At 57.5% G+C, this 27,133-nt stretch overlaps 1 protein-coding gene across 3 annotated transcripts in view; it reads right to left on the bottom strand.

Annotated features, from left to right (window-relative positions):
* The window catches only part of NRXN2 (neurexin 2), a 121,353-nt gene that overhangs the window by 29,503 nt on the left and 64,717 nt on the right, over positions 1-27,133 (bottom strand). For 2 of the 3 annotated variants that reach the window (XM_006901479.1, XM_006901480.1), the window contains 7 exons: positions 24,877-24,903; positions 22,054-22,173; positions 21,345-21,726; positions 20,510-20,700; positions 17,980-18,153; positions 17,590-17,709; positions 4,564-4,745 (listed from right to left, as the gene is read on the bottom strand). In XM_006901479.1, coding sequence (XP_006901541.1) covers positions 4,564-4,745; positions 17,590-17,709; positions 17,980-18,153; positions 20,510-20,700; positions 21,345-21,726; positions 22,054-22,173; positions 24,877-24,903 — 1,196 coding nt within the window. Of the gene's footprint in view, positions 1-4,563; positions 4,746-12,777; positions 13,516-17,589; positions 17,710-17,979; positions 18,154-20,509; positions 20,701-21,344; positions 21,727-22,053; positions 22,174-24,876; positions 24,904-27,133 lie in introns of those variants that run through there. The other variant, XM_006901481.1, reaches the window with a different exon arrangement.

Here is a 27,133-nt window from a genome sequence, read left to right as displayed (position 1 = left end):
GGCTATCGTCCCTATAGCACTGCCAAGTCTTTTCTCCCTCAGAGCAACTAGTGGCTTTGAACCTCTGACCTTTTGGTTAGCAGCTAAGCACTTAAGCATTGCATCACCAGGACTCCTACCCAAACCTAAAAGCAGAGAAACTGAGGCCAGGCTTTGCCTAACAACGTATTAGCAAGCTCCACCCACCCACCGCCCACAGACTGACAGCATCCCCCGGGAAACGTGTCTGCTCCCCACTCAGCATGGAAGATTGATCCCCCTTACTATTGTTAGTAATAATACCACCCAAAATAGCAGCCGCCCCCGCAAGCCTTCTCCCCCCCAGGCTCCGCCCAGGGGTGGGGCTGGTGGTCAAGGCCAGGAGCCCCCCAGGGCAGAAAAGCCAGGGCAGGCAGCTAGGTGGGTGTGGGGAGGGGGACGCGTGGGCTTCCTAGGAGGCAACAGGGGTTCGGTGCTGGTGCTGTGCACTCGGGGGAGAGGTAGCTCCCCGGAGCTGCTCCTGACGTGAAGTCAGTTGTCACTTCTGTTAAAGTCATTAATTCCTAATTCCCCAATTACCTCATTAGGCGGCGGTGGGGAGAACGCGGCCGCTCCTACAGCAAATAATTATGGGAGTCAAAATTAATTTGGCAAAGTGGAGCGACGCTTTATTAGAAACGTCAAATTGCTTTTCTCTTATTTTGCTGCCGCCTCCCCGCTCTCGGAGAGCTGCCGATGACGCTGTGTGGGGGGAGCTGATGTGTCACAGGGGAGCAGGGGGCTGGGGGCTGTCCCCAGGGGCTTCAGCCGTCTGGTGCCCATGCTCCCCTCAGAGTGGGCCCTTCTTGGGGCTCTCACACTTCCTCTGGGTCCTCCAGCCCTTGCCGAGCACCCCCAACCCATCAGACCTCCCAGATCCCTGTTCTCTGCAGTAGGAGACACCTGATACTACACCATTATTACCTGCACCAGGTGAGACCTATGGACAACGAGGGAAGAGGCCCCTTCTCCCCGCTCTCCTACCTCTTCTCCTCCACACTCGGGGAGCGCTGTCTCCCTACACACACAGACAATGCCCACGGGACACACATATGACATTAGCTAACACTAACTCTTCCTACAGGCTGAGCAATGCCCCAGGGGCTGTGCATGGAATACCTCGTTAAGCCACACAACACCCCACAGAATACGTTCCCTTAGTTTGTCCCATTATACAGATGAGGACACTGAGGCTCCCAGAGGAAGAGAAAACACAAGGCCAGAGTCAGGGCTCACAGCCAGGCCAGAGCCACACAAGACAGGAAGGACAGCAGCCCCCAGGGTGAGAGGACACAGAACCAGGCACCCTCTGGCACACAGCCAACCACAAACAGCTCTGAGCTTGGGGTTACAAAAATGGAGATGCACCACCAGGGGTCGTGAGGCAGTCTCCCGTGACCCCCATCATAGCTGTCACTCCAGACACACCATGGTCACATCTCCAGTCCCCATCGTCAGTCCCCATCCTGTCATGTACACAGTCAGACGTGCCGTCCCAGCCACACCGTCTCTCACCCACAGGCCATCACTCCCGGTTACAGAGCCTGTCTGTCGCACTCACATCTCTTCGGGCCTGAGCAATTGGCTGGCTGCTTCTCTTCACCGTGTGCCCCTTCCCTCAGCGTGTCCCTCGCTGCCCTGCACCCATCAGCTGCCACTTCCACTCTGCTCTGCCCCCAGGGCCCCTCTCCTCACACCTCCATCCTCTCTGGGCTGGGGCAGAGGGGTGTGCTTCTACTGAGGGGTGAGCAGCCACGTCCTCCTCTCAGGAGACAGGCGATGGGGAGAGGCCAGACTCCAACGACTCCAGCCACTCAGCCATACCCTTGGGCTCCCTGTCTCCTCTCCAAGTCGGCCATGGCGTCCACCCAGAATGCCCAGCACACACAGCCTCATCGCCAGGCACAGCCCGAAGGAGCAGGGCAGGGAGAGGAAGGCTAGGAGGGGCCACCTATGTGGAGGTGCAATCTGAAGCTGGCGCTTAAGACTTTGGGGGACGGGCAGGGAGAAACCATGCCAAGAGGTGAAGCTGGGGGCTCAGCTCCTGGGGCAGAGGGTGGGGACTACAAGGGCCTCCTGAAGAGGAGAGTTAAACCAGTGACTCCCCTCATGGTGGCCCCTTTGGTGTCAGAGCAGAACAGCGCTCCAGAGGGCTTCTGATGGCTGATTTGGGGGCAGGGCACGCCCAGGCCTTTCTCCTACAGTGGCTCTAGGTGGACTGGAACCACCCAACTTTCGATTAGTAGCAAAGTATTTAATAGTACATGCCACCCTGAGACTCTCTGCAGACCAGCATCAGACAGGAGAGGAGCAGTGGGCATGCCAGGAAGCCCCGAGTGAGGTCCTGCATGGACAGGTCCAGGAGGGAGGGGCTCTGGCCACAGGAAAGGACAGATGGCTTAGCCGGGGTAGGGGTGTGGGGCCAGGCCCGGGATGCTGCCAGGGTGAGATAAGCCAAAAAAATTATAGGAGGAGAAAAGTGAAACAAGGAATGAATGGAAACCCTAGGTCTCTGTAAACTTTCCGTAAAATTAATAAAACAGACAAACAAACAAAATTACAGGAGGGGAGAACAGTTGGGGGGACAGAGAAAAGAGAAGGGGCAGAGCTTGAAGGCAGAGCGGAGGCCCACATGTGGGCTGCTCAGGGGCAGCGCAGGTCCTAGGGAGTAGGGCAGGCAGGGTGGCAGAGAGGCACCCAGGGGGCAGTCACTCATGCAGAGACCCTAATGCTACAAAAGATGGGCCTGGCACACGGATGCACGGGGCATCAGTGGCTCTATCAGCATCACCGGGGTTTGGAGGGCTGGGCAGGGGTACATGTGCTTAAAGGCCTTTCCACTTGTGGTGGGGGAATAATCTAGAAAAAGGAGAATAAGATTGGCTGCTTACATGATGACCACAGACAGTCCCCACACTGTGCACGTGAAAATTTATGGCAATTGATGGCACTGGCAAATGTCCCGTTATATATACAGGGGCCCTGGTGACACAGTGATTAAGTGCTGGGCTGCTAACAGAAAGGTCAGAGGTCTGGGCCCACCAGCCAGTCAACAGGAAAATAAAGATTCCAGCCATGGAAACTCAGAGGGCTAGCTCTGCAGGTCATAATGAATTAGGACACACTAGTTAGCTAGAATCCTATCTACACAACACACAATTTGGTAGTGGGGTGACGGCTGCCATCAACAAGCTCTGGCTCCTGGCAGCCTCATGTGTGCAGAGATGACTATTCCAAGGGTTCTCAAGGCCGTGAACATTCACACTGCTTGAACTGCAAACCTTTCTATTAGGAGAACAACTCAACCATTTGAGCCACCAAGGCAGTATACACATATAAGTGGGTAGGTAGATTAAAATATTCACTGTGAACTCTATAAGGGAGCACTGGTGGCCTAGTGGTAAGAAGCTGTACTGCCAACACAAAGGTATGAGGTTCAAATCCACTAGGTGCTCTGAGAGACAAAGATGGGCAATCTCCTCCCATGAGATTTACTGCCTCTGAAAAATCCACTAGGTTAGTTTCAGCTTATGGTCCATGACCACAACCGTGAACTCTGGGTGGGAGTCTAATCTGTGAGAAGCTGCACTCTTAAACCAAAAGCCACATGGCTCTGGGAATTGGAAGCCACCAGCAGGTCCACATGAGAAAGAGCCACCCCTCCTGTGAGCGTTACAGTCTTGGAAATCCAATGGAGATCAGCTAAGAGCCAGTTTCAACTTAGTGGCAATGAAAAAAAAAATATATATATATATATATTCATACATGGAGCACTAGCATGTTACATGCTAAGCTGCTGAAAGATTGGTAGTTCGAATCCACCAGCTACTCCATGACACAGTCTGCTCTTGTTCAGATGTACATACAGCCTTGAGAATCCAATGGGTAGAAATTGACTCAACAGCAGTGGTTTGTTTTTAAATTTTTTAGGCACGCACACGCAGGCACACGCACACGCACGCAGGCACCTGTATGCACGTGCACTTAGAAACACTTGACAGGGTATTTAAATACTGCATTGGTGTCACATAGTGGGTTAACATATCAGGCTGCCAACTAAAAGGTAGGTGGTTCAAACTCTCCAGATGTCTAGTCTCCTTAAAATTGACAGCCTCAGAATCCCAACGGAAGATTTCCATGAGTTGGAACTGACTCAACGACCAGTGGGTTTAGAATTTTTTTTTGTTTGTTTGATTCATATGTGTGTGTATATATTTATAATTGGCCATATTATTTATAACACACATATTCACAATTTTAAAAAAATGATCTGAAGCCCCTGTAAGTTCCAGAAAGTCAGAAGGCTGAAGGGTCCAAGGCCCTGGGCCATCAGACAGGCTGATCCAGGGTCTGGGTCAGTGACTGAAGGGGGAGCTGGTCCCAAAAGTAGAGATCCCTGAAACTTCAGCAGTCAGGGTCCAGAGGTTCTGAGGACTCAGCATGAGGAAAAGATCTGAGGTGTGGACCCCACGGAAGGGAGGGGACTGAGTGGGCTCGGGTTAGGACGAGGCTGAAGGGTTGGGGGCCGCGGCCCGGGGTCCTTACAATGTGCAGCTGTAGATAGTCTCCGAGGCCGGAGGCGCTGTCCACCCGCACCAGCACAGCGCTCCGCTGGTGGGTGCTGAAGCCCACGGCCAGGCGGTCCATCCTCGTGCTAGGCCGGTCATTGGGGGGCCACGTGTAGGTGATGAGCGCGCCCCCCTTCCCAAAGATGTATGTGGTCCCGGCTGCAGAGAGAAGGAAAGGGAGACGTGGCTTGAGGAGGGCAGCTGTGACCGGAGCCCAGGGACCCCAGGGTGGAAGGCGGGGCTGCAGCTGTGAGACCCCGTGCCCAGCAGCCGCAGGGCCCTGCCACCCAGGGAGCAGCTGGCCAGCGGGTGCCCGGTAAAGGCTGTGCACGCGCAGAGATGAAGCTGCCTCATCAAGAAGTGTAGCTTTAATTACAGCAAAACAGAGGTAACGGGAGAGACCCAGCGAGAGAGCTGAGCCGGAGAGAGGCTGGGAGGAGGCGACAGGAGGAGTGTGCCCAGGGGGCCTGGGCCTGACCAGCTCCACTGCTCCCAGAGCTGCCAAAGGTGACAGATCCAAGGTGTATGTCCCTCCAGGGCAGCAGCGAGGCAGCCACCAAGGCAAGAAGGGGCCCCAGGCGGTGGCGGAAGTCGTGCAGGGGGGTTCACTTCTGACTCATCCTCCACAGGCTGCCGACAACCCCCCAACCCCGTTCCACACCCCAACACCTTCTCAAGCCCCTGGCCTCCCTCTGGTCCATTTACCCAGGACTCCCTGCTTTCCCGGAAGGCGGGGCCCTAAAACGGCAAGTGCTGGAGCCCTGCCCGGGAAGGGAGAGACAGACGAAGGGCGTGGTGGGGGGCAGATTGACAGCCAGAGGAGGAAGGAGGCAGAGAGACAGATGGACAGATAGGGACAGAGAGGGGTGTAGGTGAGAGAATGCGGGAGAGTGGGAGCCCAAGACAAGGCTCCCTCTCCTGCCCTCCCCCACCCCACCCTCGCTCCCCCTCTCCCTCTCCTCCTCGCCATCCGGCTGCCGGGGGCGGGTGTGAGGTCCCTAACGATCTCAGCCCCAAAATAAACCCCATTAGTCGCCATGTTCCCTCCTGCGGCTGACTGAGCTCCCTGGGGGCGGGGGTGGGGGGGCAGTAGATGGCTGGGGTGGGGGTGAGGGGCTGGTCACCCAGTTTCCAGGAAGGGAGACTCATCTGGGAGGCCTAGTGGACTAGGACTCTGGAGCCAGCAGGAAGAGTGGTCCTGCATTCTTTACGATATAAATGGAGCAGATGAGAGTCATAAAATATTTAATTAAAAAATTAGCCACTAACGACTCCTCCCAAAGCACTTCTTGGGAGAGGGGTTCTAGGGCAGACTCACCTAGAGAGAAACACAGAAACAGATGGAGCTGAGAAGGCTGAGAAAAGGTTCTAGGGCAGGAGAATGCTGGACTAGGGCTGGGAGTCGGGGTAGGGGATCTGGAGGCGTGGGGGGCCTAGACACCCTGGCTCAGGGCACAGACTCGCTAGCAAGATGGCGGACCAGCTGGTAATGCGGGGCCTAGAGGTCTCTTCCTGAAAGACGTTCCTCATGGTACCCCAATTGAGGTGATCAGGGACAAGGGATCCCACCTTAGTCCCAGGCCCACAAAGGAAAGGTGAGCACCTGAGTGCCTTGGAGGGAGACATCATTTACGGGTCCCAGTGAGGAGCTGAGGATAAAGGGAGGAAGTGAGGCCAGCAAGGGGTTTGGAGTGTGAATGCTAAGGCAGGGGTCCACCTGTCAGCCCCCAGAAGGTCTTACTACCAAGCTTGCTCCCACCCCTGAGAGGAGGGGCAGATGGGAGAGAACCCCTAGACCTGGCCCCACAGCCAGCCCCCCTGCCAGCAGCCTGGAAGCTGATTCTGGCCCTTGGGCCTCAGCTGCCTCTTTCCCTGGGGGTCTGGGAGGCACAGCAGTGAGGGTTAGAAGTAGGGTGCCCAGCGAGTAGGGGGACAACAGGGCAGAAGGCAGGGGCCGGACAGGCCCAGAAAGGGCCCTCCACTCCCAACACTGCAGCACTCCAAAAATCAGCTGTTTCCATGGCAACGATAATACCCAGGGCCCTCCCTTCCCCCTCTCACAAGCTGCACAAATTTGGAGGGCCAGGTGAAGGGAGGTGCTGTCTGTCCACACAGGCCCCCTCCTTGGTCAGAAGCTGCCACCTCGTCTCCCCGGGGCATCTCCTTCAAGCCAGGCTGGCCCGGGTCGTTCAGGCCCACAGACCAGCATAAGGAAGCCCTCAGATTGCCCAGGTCCAGGGCCAAGTTCGCCCTTTCTCCTCACTCTCACCATACCTCCCCTGCAGGTACGGGGTCAGCTCAGCACCCCAAAAGGCACTGTCCAAGGAGAGCCTGGGAGTGGATGGGGACCAGGGGGAGCAATGGACGGCGCCTTGTCCCAAGCACCATATATCCAAACCGCAAAGCCCCACCGGGAAACAATCGCACACAAAGAAGGAGAGGGGCGCGGCAGGCCCCCCATGGGAGCTGAGAGGCCCTCCAGAAACATGGAGGTGGACACACAAAGGCGGGGGGTGTGGCTGTCCGGGCGCAGGGGCAGCGGCTGGTGGGCCAGTACTGGAGACACTGTCCCGTCCACGGTGGCTGTGGACCGACACCGGCGGCCCGCCTTCTCCCGGGCCGCATCTCCAGCAGGCTGTGCTCGGATTTATTACCCAGCTGTTTTCCCTGCAGCCAGTTTATGGCGCTGGGCGGGCCTGTTAAAGCCTACAGGGCGTTTATTATACTGTGGGGGGACCCGGCGGAGAGCCACTTCTTGGGCAGGAGAGGGGAAGGATGAATGGTTTATTGGACAGGGCGCAGGTGATTACCCCGGGGACGCACCGCTCTCCAGGCTCACGCGCTCTCGCCCCAAGGCGCACGCGGGCAGGGGGCGGGGCTCGCGCAGGCCCCGCCCCTCGCCGGGCACGCTGTTCCCGCGCTGACCAGTCCTCCCCGGGAAGCCTTCAGCTGGCCCTCCGGGAGCCTCAGGACGCTGCACCAGAACTAGAATCTCAGAAGGTTCCAGAAAGAATTCCAGACCAAGTCTGAGGATGCTGGTCTAAAGCAGTTGGTTTTGACCTCCCTAGGAAACCATGGTGAATCTACTGTGTATCGTATTTTATGGAGTGTACAAAGCAAGAGAGCCTCTGGTCAGACACAGATGCTAAAGGCCTACGTGCCCACCGTCCAAAGGCCCAGGCCAATGATCAACTAATCTGTTAAAACACTTTAAAAATATCAACAATCTCGGCGTGGAGGAGGATTGTATACCAATGAAAGAATTTTTCTTTTAATTTTCAAAGAGAAGAGTGAACTGGAGCGGGGGGAGGGCAGGGAGAAAAATGCAACAATGAATGAATGGAAATCCAAAGTCTCTAAATGTTCATTTAAATTAATAATAATAATTTTAAAAATATCAACAATCTGCAAAAACTCTCTATGACAAAGAATCTCTCATACAGCGTGCATCCCACACACCCCTGCATCCCAGCAAAAACACCAACTATTAACAACAACCCAGGCCCTGTGGGTACACTGCTGAAACAGCTTGACAATCATCTTCAGCAAAATTCTACTTGTATGTGATTCTACTTGCTAATTTCTCCATTTGTTGTATCACCTCTCTTCAGAATGAGTACAAAGAGGCTGTTGTTGGGACAGAGCAAGGGGAAACTGTATGTGGTTTAAAGACAGGAAAAGACGTGCATTAGAGCTGTATCCTTCCACCACACTTGTGTGATCTGTCATTAGAGCTGTATCCTTCCACCACACTCGTGTGATCTGTAAACGGAGAAAATAACTCAAGAAGCTGGACTATATGAAGAACATGGCATCAGGGCTGGAGAAAGACTCATTCACAGCCTGTACCATTCAGATGACAAAACCTTGCTTGCTGAAAGTGGAAATGACCAACACCTCTTACTGATAAAGCTCAAAGACTATACCCCTCAGCACGGGTTCACATTAAAATTCAGAAAGCAGAAATCCTCATAACCAATAAACAGTACAATAAACATGAGGAAATACTGGCATTTTCAAGGATTTCCTTTTACTTGGATCCACAAGCAACATCCATGGATGCAGCAGGGAAGAAAGCAGTGTCTCCCACCAACAACACAGGACTACAGTGAGGATGGCACAGGATGAGATAAGGCAAAGATCTGTGGTTCATTGGGCCACTGTGAGCTGCACTCATTCTACGGCACCACCAACAATTCCACCGGGGAAAAATCTACAGTGAAAGATCTCTTTAAAGCATTAAAAAGCAGCGATGTCACCATGAGGGCAAAGGTGCACCTGACCCAAGCCATGGTGTTTTTAAACATTTCATGTGCAGGGGAAAGTTGAACAATTCATAAAAAAGACTAGAGAAAAGCGTATGCACTTGAATTATGGCATTGGTGGAGAGTACTGGATATGCTGTGGATTGCCAGAAGGATGAACAAATACGTCTTGTTCTAAATACAACAGAAAGCTCCTTAGAAGTAGGGATGGAGAGACTTCACCTCACATATGTTAGACATATTACCAGGAGGGGCCAGTTCTTGGAGAAGGACATCGTGCTTGGTAAAGGAGAGGGTCAGGGAAAAAGAGAAGACCCTCAATGAGATGGACTTAACACAGTGGCTGGAACAGACATTCCAACAGCAACAATTCTAAGGACAGCACTGAAAGGGACAGGTTTCGTTCCACAGAACCCAGGGTTGCTATGGATTGAAAGCAACTTAATGGCATCTAACAACTACAACTTAGACCCAAATAACATAATTATCTCAAGAGGGGGAAAAACACCCATGTAGGGATGCCCCTGTACTTAAAAATACATGTCTATTCGCTCTGCTTCCCTCTGCCCCAAAGCATCAGAAGCCATGATCAAAACCTTCTGGAATCATGAAAGGATGAAAGGTCCCGCACAGTCCATTAAAGCCGCTGTCCTCAGTGCCCACAGCCCACACTAGCTCTTTGTAGAAGGACGAGCAAACCCAGAGAGGGCTCTTCATGCATCCAGAAGCCTTTATCAGCTCTCTGTCCATTTAGAATCACCCCTCAGTGCACAGGGGTAACATTGTTGGCTGTACACTATGCAATCAAAAATCCAACACAGCACACCCATAACCAGAATAAATCTCAGTCTCTTAAAAGGAGTAACCCGCCCAGAACCTCTGGAGGCTACTGACTCAGAACAGAGCTGGGCTGACCCCTCTAGGCCTGGCATCAGAGGGTGCCAGAAATGAAGGGGGGTGGGTAGGGGCAAGAAGGTTCCTTGAGCACTCTAAAACCAGAATTGACGTCAAAGACCAGGAAGGTGTCACCCCCTCAGACCATTTTTAGGACCCAGGTGTGCTCGTCCTCCCAGGTCCCAGCTGACATCAGGTGCAGAGGAGTGTCAGAGGTGTCTGTCTGGCGGGTTGGTGGGGATGTTATGTAAGGGGCGGGGCTGGGGGTTGGAAGGGGGAAGGGGGAAAGTGTGAAGGACAGAAGGCATGCTGGGAGGAAGGCAAAGGGAAAGAGAAGGGGAGAAGCAGAGGCAGGAAGGCCGGGCTAGGGGGGGCACCTGACTACAGAGGCCTCCCAGGCTATCCTACTCTTTCAGCCAAGTATGGGGCCCCCCAGGAACTGTTCTTTCAGCTCCTCCCATGGCTAAGAAGGGCAGAGGGGGCACCCAGCCAGCGCAGGTGGCCCCCTCCCTCTTTTCCCTTTGAGCCCCTTCCTTCACCTCACAGCCACATGTTCCTCCGCCCCACCTCCCAGCACCTCTGTCACTGTCTGCAGGACCTTCCAGTCCCAGCTCCAGTTCTGTGTGACACGGGGCAGTCACTGGCCCTCTCCGGGGCGTTTTCCTCCTCTGCATAGAAAGGGCGGCCATCGATGAGGCCTTCCCAATACCCACATTCCATAGGCTCCTGTCCCCTCCATGTTCTCTCCTCCATTTTCTTCCCTTTCCCTAGCTCTTTGCAACCTTGGCTCCTGCTCCTTCACAGAACATTTTGTCACTCCAGCTTCCAAGTCTCTTGCAGACAGCTGGCTTCCCAGGGCCAGCTTCCCTCTGAAGCCCACCCCTGCCTCTCCCCCAATATGCCTGGCTCCCCTTTCATGCCCCTCCTTACTGACCAGAAAGGCCATGTCCTCTCTGAGTCCTTTTGGAGGTAACACTGGGCCTCAAGGGAGCCAGAAGGGGCCATAATGAGGGGGACAGAGGTAAAGAGGGCAAAGAAGCTGATGGAGAGGAAAAGGGAGTTGAGATCAGGAGGAAGGCGTGGAGTGGAGAAGCAGGAGAAAAAGAAACTAGAGTCTTGTCTGGGGAGTTCCCCAGCTGAGACAGAGTAGATGGAGAACAATACTAGGAAGAGAGAGGAAAGGGGTGAGGAAGAGGGTCTGATGGGCCTCGATCTTGAGAAGTGGGTGAAGAGAGGAGACGTGGGCAAGAAAGGAGATGAAGCAGAAAAGGAATGGAGGTGATGAGAGAGAAGGATTGGGAAGCAAGGGTGGCAGATGCCAAACAGCGGTGGGGAGGCAGGGATGAGAGTGTAGGAGCAACGAGGGGCAAAGATGGGAAATGATGAGGACACAAGGGCAGAGGAAGATGAAGGAATATAAACAGGGTCAGGAACCGGGAGGGGATGGATGGGCAGAAATGGAGTGAGAAGAGTACAGAGCCAGAAGTCTAGACATGGGAGGTGATAACGGGACAGTTGAGAACAGATGAGGCTATGATGGTGACAGTGAAGGGAGGGGGAGGGGTGACAGGAATGAGGGGTGAGGCTGGAGGAGAGAGGGGAGTGACAGGAGGACAGCAATAGTGGGTCTCGAGGGTGGGATGGAGTGGAGGTGCAGAGGTGATGAGGAGAGCCTTAAGGGAGGTGGGAAGTGATGAAGGCTCAGAGAGAAAGGTGGTAGTGGTCCTAGGAGGTGAGAACGAGGGGCAAGGATGGGAAGTGAGAAGAAGGTACAGAAAAAGGAAGTGACTGATGGACTGAAAGGGGAGATGATAGGGTCTCTGGAGAGGTGGTGATGGGAACTCTGAGCTGAGATAGGAAGCAACGGGGTCTGGTTTAGGGATAAAATAAAATGTGAAAGGACAGACACAGGGGGATGGAGGTAGTGATGAGAGGTGCTAGGGGTACAAGGTAGACAGGAAGAGACACAGAGAGGATGGAGGACAGAGAGTGGTAGTGACAGGTCCAGAGATGGGAAGACTTGGCCCACAGGAGCTCTTAGGAATGGAAGCCAGGTCTAAGGAAGGAAGGGTTTGAGATGCAGGAAGTGAGGGTAAGAGGTGATAATAAGTGGAAAGTGGAGGTGATGGGAGACCAGTGGGAGATGATAAGGGACCAAGCGGGAGATGATGGGGGTCAACATGTGAGGGACGGGGAACAGACTGGGAGGAGATGAGGGATCAACACTGAAGTTGACAGGGGACCAACATGGAGTACTTGACTGAGAGGGACCAGCACTGGAGTTGAGGGGGACCAGCATGGGAGGGGATGGGGCACCGGGACAGAGATGCAGTGAAGGAGCATAAACGAGAAGTGACAGGGCTCCAGTGGCGGGAGGTGCAGGGAGCAGAGGTGGAGGCAGGGCAGAGGTGGGGAGGTATGGATGGAAAGAACAGGAGGAGAGGAAAGAATGATGGGCTGGTGGAGTGAGAAGGCCGGGAGGTGATGGAGGGCAGTGATGGGGAAAGGTAAGAGTGCAGGAGGGACCGGAGGGGAGGTGAAGACAGACATGAGGAGGTGAGAGAGGAAGAGGTGGGACATGTCAAGGCCAGAGATAGTAGATGGGACAGAGGTTGTGGGAGGGTCAAGGTAAGAAGGTAAAAAGTGGGCGCTGCTATGACAGGCCAGGAGGGAAGGTGAGAGTGAGGTGGAGGGGACACGGATGGAGAAGCGATAAGGGCATGAACAGAAGAGGTGAGGAAAAGAAAAGGGGGAAAGGGAGCTGAAAGGGCAGAGAAGGGAGGTGATGGACGTCCAGAAATAAGGCAGAGGAGGTGAAGGTGAGGCCAAGAGTGAAAGTGAAGACGCCGGCGAGGGAGATGGGGGAGGAGGCGAGGGAGAGGCGAGGGTGGGGCTGAGGTGCTGGGGGCGAGGGGCCCGCAGAGCCGAGGGGCCCAGCCGAGGCGCGCCCGGGCCGGGGTGCGGCTCGCGGGCCAGGCCGCGCAGAGGTCCCGGGGGCCGGCCAGCCGGCCGGCGGCGAAGGGGCCACTTACCGTGCCCGCCGCGGGTGAGGAAGGGCATGCGGTTGATGGCGATGGGCACGGTGCCGTGCTTGCTGTGGAAGTGGTGGACGTGGTGGGTGGTGCTGAGGCTGGAGGAGACCCGGGCCCCCTCGGCCGCCCCCAGAAGCAGCAGCAGCAGCAGGAGCGGCAGCACAGGCGGCGGCGGCGGCGGGGGCCCGGCCAGGGCGGGGGGGCGGCGCGGGCACCCCCCCGGCCCGCTCCCCCCGGGGGGCATTTCGGCCCGGGGGCGGCCGCCTCACAGCCCCATGGCCAGGGGCGGGGGGCTGCGCAGCCCCGCGAATACCCCTCGGGCTCCGAGCCCCGAGAGGGGGTTGGGACGAAGACGAGGAAAACCGGAGCCCGAGCCTCGGTCCGGAGCCGCGAAATCAACTGGATCCCGCCGGGGAAGCCGGGGTGCGCGCAGCGGCAGCGCCAAGGTCCAAGACGCCGGGGTCCATCGCGAAGAATTAGGGGGCTCCCCGCATGCCAGCGGGGTCGCAGCGGCGCAGAGGGCCGTCAGAAACCCGGGGGAGCGCCCGGGGGAGGGGGCATGGTGCCGGGGAGAGCGGGGAGGTGCGGGGCCGGCAGGGAGGGGGGGCGAGGGAAATCCTGCGGAAAACCGAGCAGGGAGGGGGAGGGGGCGAGGGCAGAGCAGGGGGACGGAGGCCCCGCTCCCCGGGAAGGCCAGCGGGGGACCTACGGAGACCGGGGCCCGCCGCCCGCTCCCGCGGCCGCCCGACGGAGGCCCCCGGGAAAGGAGGGAGCGGCCGGGGAGGGGGGAGGGGGAAAGGGAAGCAAATCCGGGTGAGGGGGGACAGAGGGAGAGGCGAGGAGGGGAGAGGCGAGGAGGGAAGCGGGCTGAGCCCAGGCAAGGCGCGAGCCTGCGAGATTCCGGCGGAGAGATGGAGGCAGCGGAGTGTTGCTGCAGAGGCTGAGAGCTGGGAGGAGAGGGCGGGCGGGAGTGGGGGGAGTGGGGGGGCGCGGGAGGAGGGGCAGGGCGGAGGACCGCGCGCTCCGGAGCTGCGGGCGGCGCTGGGCAGCTCGGCGCGGCACCTGGCTAGCGCGCTCGCTCGCCTCTCCCGGCTCGGCCCGCCCTCCGCGCGCGCCCCCCCCCAGGAAGGGCCTGCTGAATAATTGAACAGGACGCGGCTCCGGGAGGGGCCCGCGCTCCACCCCCCTCCCCTCCTCCACCTGGACGAACCCCGAGAGTGCGAGCCGGGCCCGCGCGCCGAGATGCAGCCGGCGCTACCTCTGCACGCACCCCTCGGAACACACGTGCACGCTGGCCTGTGGACAGGCTTGGGCACCCAGACACCCACGTGCCATACAGGCCGGGTGTGCGTGCACGCGCACCCACAGGCACACACACACACACACACACACACACACTAACACCCAGGATCACGTGCTCACGGACCCTGGTACGCGGCCTCACACTCAGCCAGGCGTGCAGACATGTGCGCGCTCATATATGTTTGCTCTCCACCAACGTATGGCCAACCTGCATACATGCCCCAGGATAGCTCACCCTCCAAATGAGGACTGGTGCATAAGAGCACCCTGAACCAGCAGGTGACCCAGAGGAAGCACACCACAGTCTTCTCCCCAGTGAGGTGCTCCCCTCTGCCTTGGCACCAGCCCCTCCTCTCCACCCCACCCCCATCATCCGCCTCGGCTCTCTCCACGGGTGGCAAGGACACCATCTGCCAAGTACCCACCTAGGATACTGCCTTTCTTTCCCCCACTGATAGCCAGTTGGGAAGTCACTTCCATTTCAGGGTGCCCCCTACTGGGAGTTGCCCCCAGATTTGGGGGGGAAGAAGCACTCAAGGCCCAAGGGGTTAAGTGCATAAGGATACTGGGCTTCTCTTCATATCCTCAAAGACCAAGGGCCATCTCAACATCCCCACCCCCAGTATCCAGTAACACCAGGATCTGCCCGGGCAAGAGGCAGGGGAGAGGAGGGCAAGGTGGAGGCAGTGGACCTGGGAGAACCAAGAATGAAGAGAGTGAACTGGGGTAAAAGGAAGGGGGCAGCAGGGCTCCCTGAAGCCCCATCCTCCTGCCCCCTGTCCCCTGCCTGGTGCCCCTGAACACAGATGGGCACAGCTCTGAGCAGGCAGAAAATTTATGGTCCCAGAGGGAGCGAGGGAGGAGCCGGTGGCGAGAGAAGAGGAAGGGAAACCGCCTGGAGGCCAATCAATACCAGTGAGTGGGAACCGGAGAGGGGGTGCTGGGGGAGGGGAGACAGAGGGCACCAACCAAGGGGGGCAGAGGTGTGCCAGGGATCAATAGAGGCTGCAGAGAGAGTGAGGAGATGGGACACAGACGGGAGGCAGAGGGGCCCAGAGGCTGAGCAAGGCAGGCCGAGAAAAGCAGCAGGCCATAGCGGGGCCCTGGGCGGAAGTCAGGAGGCCCCCTGCCTTCTCCCATTTCACATGCTCTTTCCCATGATCTCTCTGGTCACCTGGCTCATTCACAGTGGGGAAAGCCCTGAGCCTTAGAGGAACACAGAGTCCCCATATCACAGAAGGATAAACTAAGGCAACTGTGGAAAAAGGTTTTCTGAAGGTCAGACCACTCATCTTACAAGCCCCAGCTCCCAGCTGGGCACCCCACTCTTAAAAAGGCAGGCTGGCTCCCTCCTCATTGCCTCCCTCCTCCACCACTTCAAGCCCCAAAGCCCCCTGGAGTGGTGTTTACTGACCAGCCTCCCCTCCCTGCTGGGTTCCCAGGACTCTGGGATGGAGGGAGGGTGAGAAGAACCCACACAGACATCTGGGAGCTGGGGAACCATAAGCAACAACCCCAGGAGAAGAGGGGTTTGTGGCAGTGAGAACGCTGACAGGTCCCCTGCCCTTCAGGGGCGGAGACAGCAGAGCTGCCTGGGGTCGGAGGTCTCTGAGGCCCAGCACTCTGAACCCCTCTCGGCTCTCAGCTTGCACCCACCTTTAGCGCCACGGCTTTATCCAGATCTGCCGCCATTCCAGTGCCCTAGAACAGTAACCTTTCCCAAGCCGTGCCCACGCCCCCAGCCCTGACGATTCTCCCTGTCCCATAGGGCAGTTCCGTTCCACCTTCCTGGAATCCCAAACTCAATCTCTCCTCCACTCCCCTGAAAGGTGGCAGCTTCCAGAAGCCCCATTCATCCAGAAGCCAGTTTCCAGAAGGTAGGAGGCTCCATCATGCTGGTGGGAGTGAGATGGTGACAAAGGGGGTGGCAGAGTTCTTTATCCTGATGGCCGCTCCTCCATCATCAGAACCACTGCCCCCAGGGCCCATGAGCAGTGGGTGGCAGGGTGGCATATAAAGAACTCAAGACTGGGAGTCACAGCACCCAAGTTCTAGTGAAGCTCTTCCACCAGTACCCTACGACTTCGAGTGAGGTCTCCCAGAAGCTGTGGTTGTCTCGTTGGTCATATTAGAAAGGTGGTCTCCATGCCACCACCTTCTCTGAAGGCCAGAAGGATGGTCTCCATCCCTCAGATGTAAAGGGCTTCATGGACAGTTAGTCAGACGTCACCCAACCAGGGAGGCCTCGTAGTAACAAACAACCAAGGAGCCATCTCTGCCCAAGTCACCTGGGAGGGGCGAGACCTTGACCCACCCTGTCTTCTGACCTCAGCAGCCAGGGCTGAAGGACCTCTTGAACTGGCTGGCCATTGTCTTGAGACTCTTGAGAAGACACAGAAGAGCCCTGGGTCAGATGAGGAAAGCCCGGGACACCAGGAAGCCTCTGAGGGAGATGGGCTGCGCATTCTCCCAAAGAAGGGAAAACAGGACCCTCCTAAAAACCTCCTGATGCTGGAGGCAGCCATGCTGGCCTTCAAGGAACCCAGGCCTTATGCCCAGGCTGGCTCCACCAGCGTGGGATTTAGAGGACGGCTAGACTGCTCTTCCTACCCCAGACCTGCTAATCCTTCTGGAAACCCACTGGTCCTCTCCAGCCTCAGTTTCCATACTTGAAAACTGGAGGAGCCCCCTCCTCCTCTGTGTGCATATGTGTGTGCGCACACACCGGGGTGCACACCTCCCAGGCAGCCTTGAATACTCACTCCCCCCTCCCAGCCATCCCTGGGAAAGTCCAAAGCCAGGGGTGGCCTCTCCGCTCCTGCCCAGCTGCCCTCCTGCCACTAGGTTCTAACCAGTGCTGGCCACCACCCACCCACCAGCAACTGGACACTGCCGCTGAAGCTGCCCTCTCAGGGGGCTGAAGTACAAGTGAGTAGGCCGCTGTCTAGCCAGGGAGAACTAGGTGAGGACGCTGGGAGTGCCCTTGCGACAAAAAGGCATGACCTGCACGTGGGCTTCTTGGGAGAGTAAGGGGGGAGTGGCAGCCTAGCTTTGGCAATGCCAGCTGCCCAGTGGCCTGGTCTCTGGGGTGCAGTTTGTCCCGAGCAGACAGACACAGGCTTCCATCACAGGCTGTGAGGGCACCGGGGGGGGGGGGGGGGGGGGTGCCCGGGGGTGACAGCCCCAGCTGGAGGATAGCAGGTGTGTATAAGCTATGTGTACACGTGTGAGACTGTTACTGACATAGAGAGGGCAACAAGTTCGCCACAGAGGTGACACCACTGGTGGTGTCCCAAGGGAGACACCAGAAGGAGTGGGAGGTGCCCCCCACGTGACATCCAGAGATGGAAGAGCCAGGAAACCTGCACAGAACCAGGAGCCTCTCCAAGGGGACCCGGCAGCAGGCCCACCTGAGCTCTGGGGATAAGAAGGACTACAACCGACTCCAGGAGACCCTCCCCCATCTTCAGCAACCCTCCCCCAGAACCCCAGCCCTCCCCCAGCACTCACGGTCATTGCAGACAGGGCCACCGTAGGAGGTCATAGTGCAGTCACAGGTGAAGCCATCCCACTGTTGCAGGCAGACGCCCTGGTTGGCACAGGATTCCTCAGTGCAGGTGGTGCTGGGGCCTGGAAGGGGCAGGAGGAGGGACGCCCCCGCTCAGCCAGGCCCCCTCCCCCCCCAGGAGGTGCACAAGCATCAGGCCTGGGGTGGGGGGGCTAGGGCTGACCAGTGGTGTTTACAGGAAGCCAGGGTGAGAGGCCACAGAGGGGATAAGCGACTGTCTACCACTCCGCCCCCTGCCCCAGAGCCTCAGAGGGCCACTTTGCTGAGCTGAAGCTCCCCTGCCTGACCTGTCACCTGGTCACTCTGCAGTCGGGAGGGCCACCTCCACTCACCGTCACAGCCCCTCTCCACCTGCCCTATGCGGTGCAGGGCGTCAGCGATGAGGTCCGGGAGGCGTCCATTGAGGTCCACAGAGGCCAGGCAGCCTTGGAAGCCGTCCCGGGAGGCCACCAGCTTGGGCAGGTTACTGAACATATTCTTGCTGAGACCTCCGATGTATAACTCTCCTGCATGGGGCACGGGGGCGACACCAGGCTGGTGGGCTCCTGGCTAAGCCCTTCATGATGTCCACCTGGGTGCCCACCCAGCCTCCATGCCAGACAGCCAGCAACCTGAATGCCCCGCCCCCACCCGCCTCTCCCCTCCCCACGTTGCCATCTGTCTGCTCCCCTCCCCCCAGGAGCCCAGATGGGGGGCGGAGGGAGCAGCTGGAGGCGCCCGCTCTTGCTGGCTCCCACACACTGGATTCCAGTTCCGGCCTGTAATCAGGGCCTTTCAAAGACTGCAGGCCCCATCTCCACCAACCCCCCACCCCCCACAAAGCCTCCAGGCCCAGAATTCCTGCAGGTCCCTTCCAGACTCTCCAGTTCTCTTCTGAAGATGTCTGAGCCCAGCCTCGACTAGGGCTTGGCCTGGGGACAAGGGGAAGACATTCTCCTGGGTATGGATCCCCAATATCATCGCCTGGCCACATCGTGGCTAAGTCCCTTGACACTCCGGCCGGTCGGTCCACAGCAGGGCTCAGGAAACCCAGTGTGTAATGGTCTGTGCCTGGCCTGGGCAAAACCAGCCTGGAGGGCCCTTGGGTGCAGCCTCTTAGGATTATCTGTTGCACAGCGCCCCCTTCTGGGAGCAGGGGGAAAGGACTGCGCAGTGAATGACCCATCAGGGAGCTCTGGTGGCCTAGAGGTAAGGAGTTGTGCTGGCAACTCAAAGGTACGCGGTTTGAATCCACCAGCTGCTCCACCAGAGAAGAATGGGCAGTCTCCTTCCATGTGATTAACTGCCTCTGAAAACCCACTGGAGGGATAGCTATGGGCCAGTTCCAACTCAGTGAGTGGTTCAAAACAACAACAACATGCAATGATCAGGAAGGCCTGGTGGGTAAGGAGTTGAGGTGTTGCTGCCAACACAAAGGTAGTGGTGCTTCTCCCTAGGTGCCACTGAGTTGAGTAACACTCATGTTGTTGTTATGTGCCACCTGTATACAGCAGCTCTAAAGTCTGCCCTGTCCTGAGCCAGTCTCACTGACTCCGACAGATCAGCCCCCTCTTGCCCCAATTACTGTATCAATCCATCTCATTGGCATCTTCCTCTCCTGCTCTGTCCCTCCACCCTTCTGAGGATGATGTCCTTCTCCAAGGATCAGTCCCTCCGGGCCACGTGCCCAAAGTATGTGAGATGAAGCTTCAAAATCCTAGCCTCCAAGGAGAAACTTGGTTTCACCCTCTCCAAGACAGACCTATCTGGGGGGGGGGCGTCTATAGTGACTCTGTAAACAACAGACCTGAACCCTGTCCTGTCTTGTGCCATCCTCATCATCTCTGGCATAGCTGAGCCCACTGCTGCAATCACTGTGTCAAACCATCTGGCTGGGGGCCTTCCTCTCTTTCATTGACCCTGCACCTTTCCAAGCCTGATGTGCCTTTCCAAGAAAGAGCCCCTTCCAGCAACACAAGCTTAGTCAAAGCTTAGCCAAGCGTACCTCTGACTGTACTTTGCCCGAGACATATTTGTTTTTTTTGGCAGTTCGTGGACTATTCAGAACTCTTCTCTAACACAACTTCGCAGGAGAAAGACAGGAAATCTCCTGTGCCATTTACAGTCTTTGAAAACCCGCTGGAGGGTCCACTCTGACAACAAGGAGTGAGCTGGCACAACGGATCCCGTTTCATTCCTATTCTGCTCTCTCCTTACTCTGTGGCCTCCTGGTAGCCACCTAGTCTCTCTAGAGTCGATGCTCTCTGAGGATTCCCACACACACACCCAGTTCTGACTGTCTGAGTCACATTGACTCTTGGGGCTCTGGGGGCTGAGGGTGGCTTGGAGGCTGAGCTGCCCGGGGGTGCTGGAACTGCCTCACTCCCATCCGGGTTTCTCCTCCTCTTCGCTTGTCCTCTCACCCCTGCCCTCACTCACATCCAGAGGTCAGCAAGTACTCTGAGCGCCTAAGGGAGGCCTGGGGTCCAGAAGGTCCCCAGAGTAAGCCTAGCCCCTGCCCAGGATGGATGAGGAGGGACTCAGCTACTGTTCAGCACTGTCCACGCCCCTCCGCCCACCCAAGGAAGGGAGGCACCAGGTAAGAAGCTCCACCCCCATTGTCTCTCCAGCTCTAGTTCAAGGCAGGCTCCTTAATCTCAGGGTCCAGAGCGTCCCAGGAGGGCCTGCACATCTCCCCCAAGTCTAGAGTGAGGGGAGCCTCCTGAGACACACGCTGTGACAGGCTCTCCGCCAGACACACAGGAGAGCCGAGCAGGGCCAGCGTGTCGGGAAGCTACGGGAAGAGCCCTGGAAGGGGGTGGTCTTGCTCAGGGAAGGGGCTCTGGGCTGGGAGCAGACCTCCTCAGAGGCCCCAAGCCCCACCTTTGAGATCGAGGTTCCGGGCACCGTTGGAGTGCTGCGTGACAGTGCGGGAGTCAATCTTGAGCGTATGCACATTGCCTGGGTCCCTGGACACCACCACGTTATGCCACTGATTGTCATTGACCGGTTTGTCCGAGTTCCCCTTCATCAGAGACGGGCCGTTCCCCAGGTCGAACACGTAGTGGATGTACCTGTCCCACGGGAAGGAGACACAGGGTCAGGGCAGCCGTGCTGGGGCAGAGGGAAGGAAGAGTTGTGGGAAGCAGGGGGTCCCACCAGGAGGACAGCATCCTGACCCCCAAGAGAGGGACTCACAGCAGCCAGGGGACTCGAGTGGGAAGTCCCAGCCTGCAGAGAACTGGGGACAACGAGACCACAGAGGTGCTAACTCAGACAAGGAGGGGCGGGGCCCTGGTAGTGCGGTGGTTAAAGTACTCTGTTGCCAACCAAGAGGTCAGCAGTTCAAATCCACCAGCCGCTCCACAGGAGAAATATGTGGCAGTCTGCTTCCGTAAAGGCTGCAGCCTGGGAAACCCTACAGAACAGTTCCACTCTGTCCTATGGGGTCACTGTGGGTGCCTCTAGAGGTGGGGGCAGAGCTGCCCTCAAGCAGGATCCTATAAAGCAAGAGGCCAATGGGACAAGGCTCTGCAGAGAGGGTCGAGGCCTGGGCCAGGTCCGTGAGCAGAGAATTAGAATAGCTGGGGGGCACTGGAGTGGAAGAAGGGGGTGCCTCTCCATCTTGGCCTGTGTCTGAGGGTCTGGGGAGCTGCATCCCGACCAGAGGGGTATGGGGACCACTTCCAGGACAGCAACGCCAAGCCCGGCCCCTCACCCCTTGACCAGCTCGATGACAATGAAGTCGTTGCCGTTGCCTGAGTTGAACAGGAGCAGCCCGTCGGGGGCGGTGGTCTTGAACTGGAAGAAGAGGTGCATCGAGGCGTAGGCCTGGAGCGTGGCCAGCGCCAGGTAGCTGCTGCGACTCTTGAAGGTGACAGGGTCGGCCACGATGGCGCGCAGCCCAAAGCGCGCGTTGAGCTCACAGTAGGTGATGTCACCATCCTTGCACTGGTCCATGTAGGGCTGCCCGTTGAACACCAGCCCACTCAGGTGCCCGATGAAGTTGGAGGGCACAACGGAGATGAAGCGTCGCTCCGTCATGATGCCCGTCTCGATGTTGTGGAACTCCAGGCGTGTGTGAGCTCCTGCCATCTGTCCTGTTAGCGACAGGAGACGGGGTGAGAGGGGCTCTGGGACACGGGCTCTGGGTCCCAGGAGCCCCAGCCTCCACCTGAGGGGCCCATGTGACAAGCAGAGCTTCCCAGATGTTAAGAGTAAATGCAACTCCTGGTGACAAGACTGGGCAGAGGGACTGTTGAGTCAAGGGCTGGCAGGCTTCATATGTCACCATGGGAAGTGGACCCCCGTAATACACCATCCCCTGGGAGAAAGGGTACCCAAGAATGATAGCCCAAGTCAGTGGTCACCAAGAAGAGGGCACAGCCTGAGAGCTGTGTCCGCTTCCCTGGCCCCAGGTCACCTACCCTCCACTGTCACGTTGTCCACAGACAGCTGCAGGCTCTTGCCACGCCGTACCACCCTCACCGTGTGCCACTCATTGTCATTGAGCTTGTGCCCCGCAAACAGCGTCTCAGGGCCTTTACCTGCGGCACCAATGGGGGGGTGAGCATGGCACCCAGACACATGCACGCAGAGCTTCAGCTGTCACCAGTGTCACTGAGCCGGGTGCACAGAACATCTCAGCGCCACACACGAGTGTGTATCCACACAACCTCCGGGCCCATGCCTACACACAAGTGCACACATAGACACACACACGGCCTCACTTCACACCCGGGCACACACACTTCCAGAGCTTTAACACACCCTAGTTGTACATACAGACACACCAGCCAAGCCACTCTATACCACTTCACCCACTGTACAGTGCAAGGGAATGGGGCCCCTGCTGTGGTGTACTGATACCCATGCCCTAACACTCACACCTTCCCCAGCACACCGGAGAACCTCCACCATGGACACACACAGCCTCAGCACCTGCCACACCACATCCAGCCTTGCCACACACAAACATAAGCCTTCACTCCCTCTGCTGTACCCACATTCCTTGCCACAGTGGGGGCCACCATGGCCTGGCTGTCACTCCTGGTTAGTTCCATGCACCCAGACATGAAATCACACACAGGGCATCAAAACCTGACATGGGCAGAGAGGAGAACATTGCTGCTGAGGGCTTGTAGTTGTTACGTGCCATCGAGTTGCCCGTGACTCATAGCAACTCTAATGTACAACAGCTCTGACCCCTGAGCCACACCTAATCCCATTGCCCCAGTTACTATATCAATCGGTCTCATCCAGGGTCTTCCTCTCCTGTGCTGTCCCTCCACCCTTCCAAACATCATGTCCTTCTCCAAGGACTGGCCCCTCTTGGCAACGCACCGAAAGTATGTGAGACAGAGCTTCAAAATCCTTGCTTCCAAGGAGAAATGTGATTTCACTCTCTCCAGGACAGACCTATTTGTCCTTCTGGTAGCCCATAGTGTGTTCAATACTCTTTTCCAGCAACACAACTCAAAGGCATCAATTCTTCTTCTGTCATTCTTAGTCATTATCCAGATCTCTGATACATAGCAAGTAATTGTGAAGATAATGGCCTGGACCAGGTGTACTTTAGTCTCTAGACTGACATCATTGCTCATTAGCACTTTGGAGAGAGCCTTGACAGCCGACTTTCCCATTGCAATTCGTCTTTTGCTTTCCTGACTGCTGGTGCAAGTGCTTATTCACTGTCAGGACTCTCCATTCCCACCAGCGATAAAATGCACTGATCTTTCAAAGGTTGCCTAACTTCCCCAAACTCCGCCTGCATTCCTGGGTGCTCACTCTAGCTGAGGAAGAGGGTACTGGCATTAAAGGAATAGTCTGGAGCCATAGTAAGGGAGTGGTTAAAAGGCAAGACTATTAATCAAGAGGTTGGCAGTTCAAACCCATCAATGGCTCCACTGGAAAAAAATAGTGCAATTCTGCTCTGTTCGTTGTTGTCATTGGTGTGTGCTGTCAGCTAGGAACCAACTCATAGCTGACCCTCCAGTGGGTTTTCAGAGGCAGTAAATTGTGAGGGAGGAGATTACCCACGCTTCTCCCATGAAGCGGTTGGTGGATTCCAGCAGTGCCTGTGGGACTGAGCACCATCGAGTGGGAACCAAGCCATAGCTGACCTTCCAGCGGGTTTTCAGAGGCAGTAAATTGCAGGGAAGGTGCCCATCTCCCAAGGAGCGACTGGCAGATTCAAACCGCATGCCACTGGGACTGCAGAGCAGCTTCTTAATAGCAGACCACAAGAGCTCCCTTTCTTTGCCTTCAAGTTGGAACCAACCCATACCTGATCTTCCCGTTGGGTTTTCAAGGCTGTAAATCGCAGGGGAGGAGGTCACCAGTCTTTCTCCTGAGAACACAGGACAAGTGAATCTCCCCACGGCCTAGGAAGGCAGAGCTTCCTAATAACATGCTTGCTATGAGCAGGAAGTGGCCAGATGGCAGCGGGTTTGAGTGGTGCAAAGAGTTAACACACTTGTCTGCTAACCAAAAGATTGGTGGTTTGAAACCACCCAGTGGTGCTGCTGAAGAAAGGCCTGGCGATCAACATCCCAAAATCAGTCCATGAAAACCCTGTGGAGCATGGTTCTGCTCAGACACATTGTCAGTGGGGATCAACTTGATCCTGTGGCCAAGCAGGGTTCCCATCTAAGCCCATGACTGTACACGCGCGCACACACACACACAAATACGCACATACACACCACGGAGACTGGCCACCTCTGCTAGTGCACCAGTCACACCATGCAGAAACACTCAGGCCGAGCACAGGCGCGCACTGATGCTCAGGAATCCCCTCACCCTCTCCATCTGACCCCTGGAAGAACCCCCAATCCACAGGAAGCCGCCCCACCGGACCCTGTTGGAGGCCTGGACCCAGGCCGCGCCTCCAGCCCGCATCCTTTCCCGCAGCCCTCGCCCGCCCCCGTGTGGTCGCCGCTGGCGGTGCAGCGGAGCATCCCCAGCCTCCTGGAGGCTCCTTCCTGGCACCGGGGTCCTGTGGGAGGTGCCTCCTGCCCACTGTGCGGCTGGCTCGGGGCACTCAGTCAGCCTCTTTGCCAGGACCCTCTGCTTCCTCTGGCCCACTCCGCCCTCCACCACCACACTCCTCCCGCTCTCCGACCCCTCCCCACTGCCCAACCCACACACAGGCCAGAGATATGCCTCCTCCTCCTCCTCCTCCCTCCTCAGATTCCAGGGTCCAGCATCCCAGTCCCCTTGGGTCTCTGCAGAAGAGGGTTGCCACTTACTGGGTGCGCAGCCGACGCGCAGGCAGTCTGGGGGGGCCATGGGGTGGGCAGAGGGGGAGGGGAGACAAAAAGGCAGAACAAAGTGGTTTTTTTGGGTTGGTTTTTTTTTTTTTTACATCCTTCACAGGGAGGGGTATCTGCGGGCGGGGGATCCCCCGGGACCACTTTCCGGGGACCACGCGTGCCCAGGTGCCCTTCCTCAGTTCCTGTCCCTCTTGCCCCTGAAGGGGCTCCAACCCTCCCCTGAGCTGGGAGGCAGGGCCGTTGGGTGACGGGAAGAGGGCTTGCGTCCCTCTTCTTGGAGGGGCCCAGGCCGCTCATGTCTCAAGGGGACAGGCACCTTGGGGATCCCAGTCGTACAGAGGACAGTCAGAGGGCTAAGGGCCTGGCCAACTCCCACCTCCTCAGACACTGGAAGGGAGATGGGTGGGGGGCCAGGGTCCCTACAGCCCCTGCTCTGGGACGACTCCCTGCTCAGAGTCCAGGGCTCAGAGCGAAATGGAGGAGTCTGCCTCAGGGTCCCCCTCCCAGAGCCATTCACTTCCCAGAGTCCCAGGGGGCTAGCACCCCCCTCCAGGAACCTTCCTTCCACTTTGCCCTTCTGGGGGTGCCAGGCTGCCATAGAGGGGTGGACTTGGTCCTTCTACAAGAAGGGGGCAGGGAGCTCCCAATGTGACTTCTCAGGACATAAAGAAAGGTGGGCACAAGCAGGCATCCTGGGCAAAGTGCCCTGGCCCAACCCTGGCACTGCTTTTCTCCCACTCAGGGGTCCAGGGGCCGGCGTGATCATGAGGTACCCCGTCTGCTCAGAACCAGCAGCTCTGGCCCCAGCTCTCTGGCAGCACCTATTACAATGAGGGGCATCAGGCAGCCCTACTGAGGGGACAGAGCATTGCGGTCTCAAGAAACTCTTGTCGAGGTCTTTGGAGGTCTGTCTCCTCCCATTAGACCAGGCCTCGCCTCAGCCTGAGGAAGAGGGGTTGCCTGGGTAAGCAGAAAATTCTGGACCGTGAGGTGGAAAAGTGGGGCCTAATGTCAGACCTTATACTAACGCACTGTGCACTGTGTGGCCTCAGCTTCCCCCTCCGTCAGCTGAGGGGCTGGGCAGGAAGCTGCGCCCTCAGGCCTGCCTGCTGACAGGTGTCACTTCCAGGTCCTCCTAATGGCAGTCCTTGGCATCCTATCCCTCCTCCTAAACGGGCTCAGGAAGCAAAGGGGAGATGGCACCTGGCATCCCCACGGCCCCCAAAGGTTCCTGAAGTGAGGGTACAGAGGAGCCCCTGCGGCTCGTGGGCTGTGGGCCCCTTGGGTAGTACAGCTGAGCGCCACACGCGTTGTCAACCGCAGCAGAAGAGTGGGCGGAGCAGCCGGGACCCTCGGCCACAGCCTGGCACCAGTGGAGAGCAAGGAGGCAGAGAGGCAAGGGGCAGACAGACACAGGGGGGTCAGTCACAGTGAGAGGAAGGAGATGGGCAGGGTCAGAGAGAAAGGAAGGGGGCAGTGGGAATGAGATGGGCGTCAGGGAGCGGGAGGTGCCAGGCCCTGGAGTTGGGTCACGGGGGCTCAGTCTGGGCCAGCAGAGTTTTCACCAATGAAGGGTCCAAAAAAGAAAAAAGGGGGCTGGGAGGGCTGGCCAACCCCCTGCTGGGAGAGGCCCTGGTGGGCGCTGTTCCTTGCTCTTCCCAGCAGGGGGCGCCAGGCTCCAGAAGTTCACATGTCCATCTGTCTGGAGAAGAGGCGTCAGCAGCAGTCCCCCTGCCCTGCAGCGAGTCCACTCTCAGAAGCCCCTCAAGGGGGGGCTACAGGGAGGCAGCCAGGCACTGAGAATGAGCGGGAGAGAGAAGCGGCCCTTCCGTGCACACCTTGCCCAGCGCGCAGTGGGGGAGCGAGGAGGTGCCTACCACCACCCTATCAAGGGACCAGAGACCCTGGTCCAGTCCTGCCAACACCCTGCCTGACACAGACCCGGCCAGAGTGTGGGCTGATGGGTCCAACGGGAGAAGGGAATCCACATGATGTGAACACTGGGAATCGAACTGCTCCTGGCCAGGTCCCACTCAGAACAAGGAGGAGAGCCACTGAGCTCACTGCAAGACCAGTGAGAGCCCACCAGCCCCTGTCCCATCTCGGAAGGAACCTGACAGAGTGGCAGTGGGCACTCCCAGCGCAGCCTGGGTTCAAAGCCAGTCTGTGGGGGGATCTCAGGTAAGAGGCACCTCCCTCCACGGCCTCAGAGATTAAAAGGCTTGGGAATAGC

This window comes from Elephantulus edwardii, unplaced genomic scaffold (genome assembly GCF_000299155.1).
Source record: "Elephantulus edwardii isolate Elephantulus edwardi_28Jun2011 unplaced genomic scaffold, EleEdw1.0 scaffold00328, whole genome shotgun sequence".
Lineage (NCBI taxonomy): Eukaryota > Metazoa > Chordata > Mammalia > Macroscelidea > Macroscelididae > Elephantulus > Elephantulus edwardii.
This window is presented reverse-complemented; position numbering and strand designations above follow the sequence as displayed.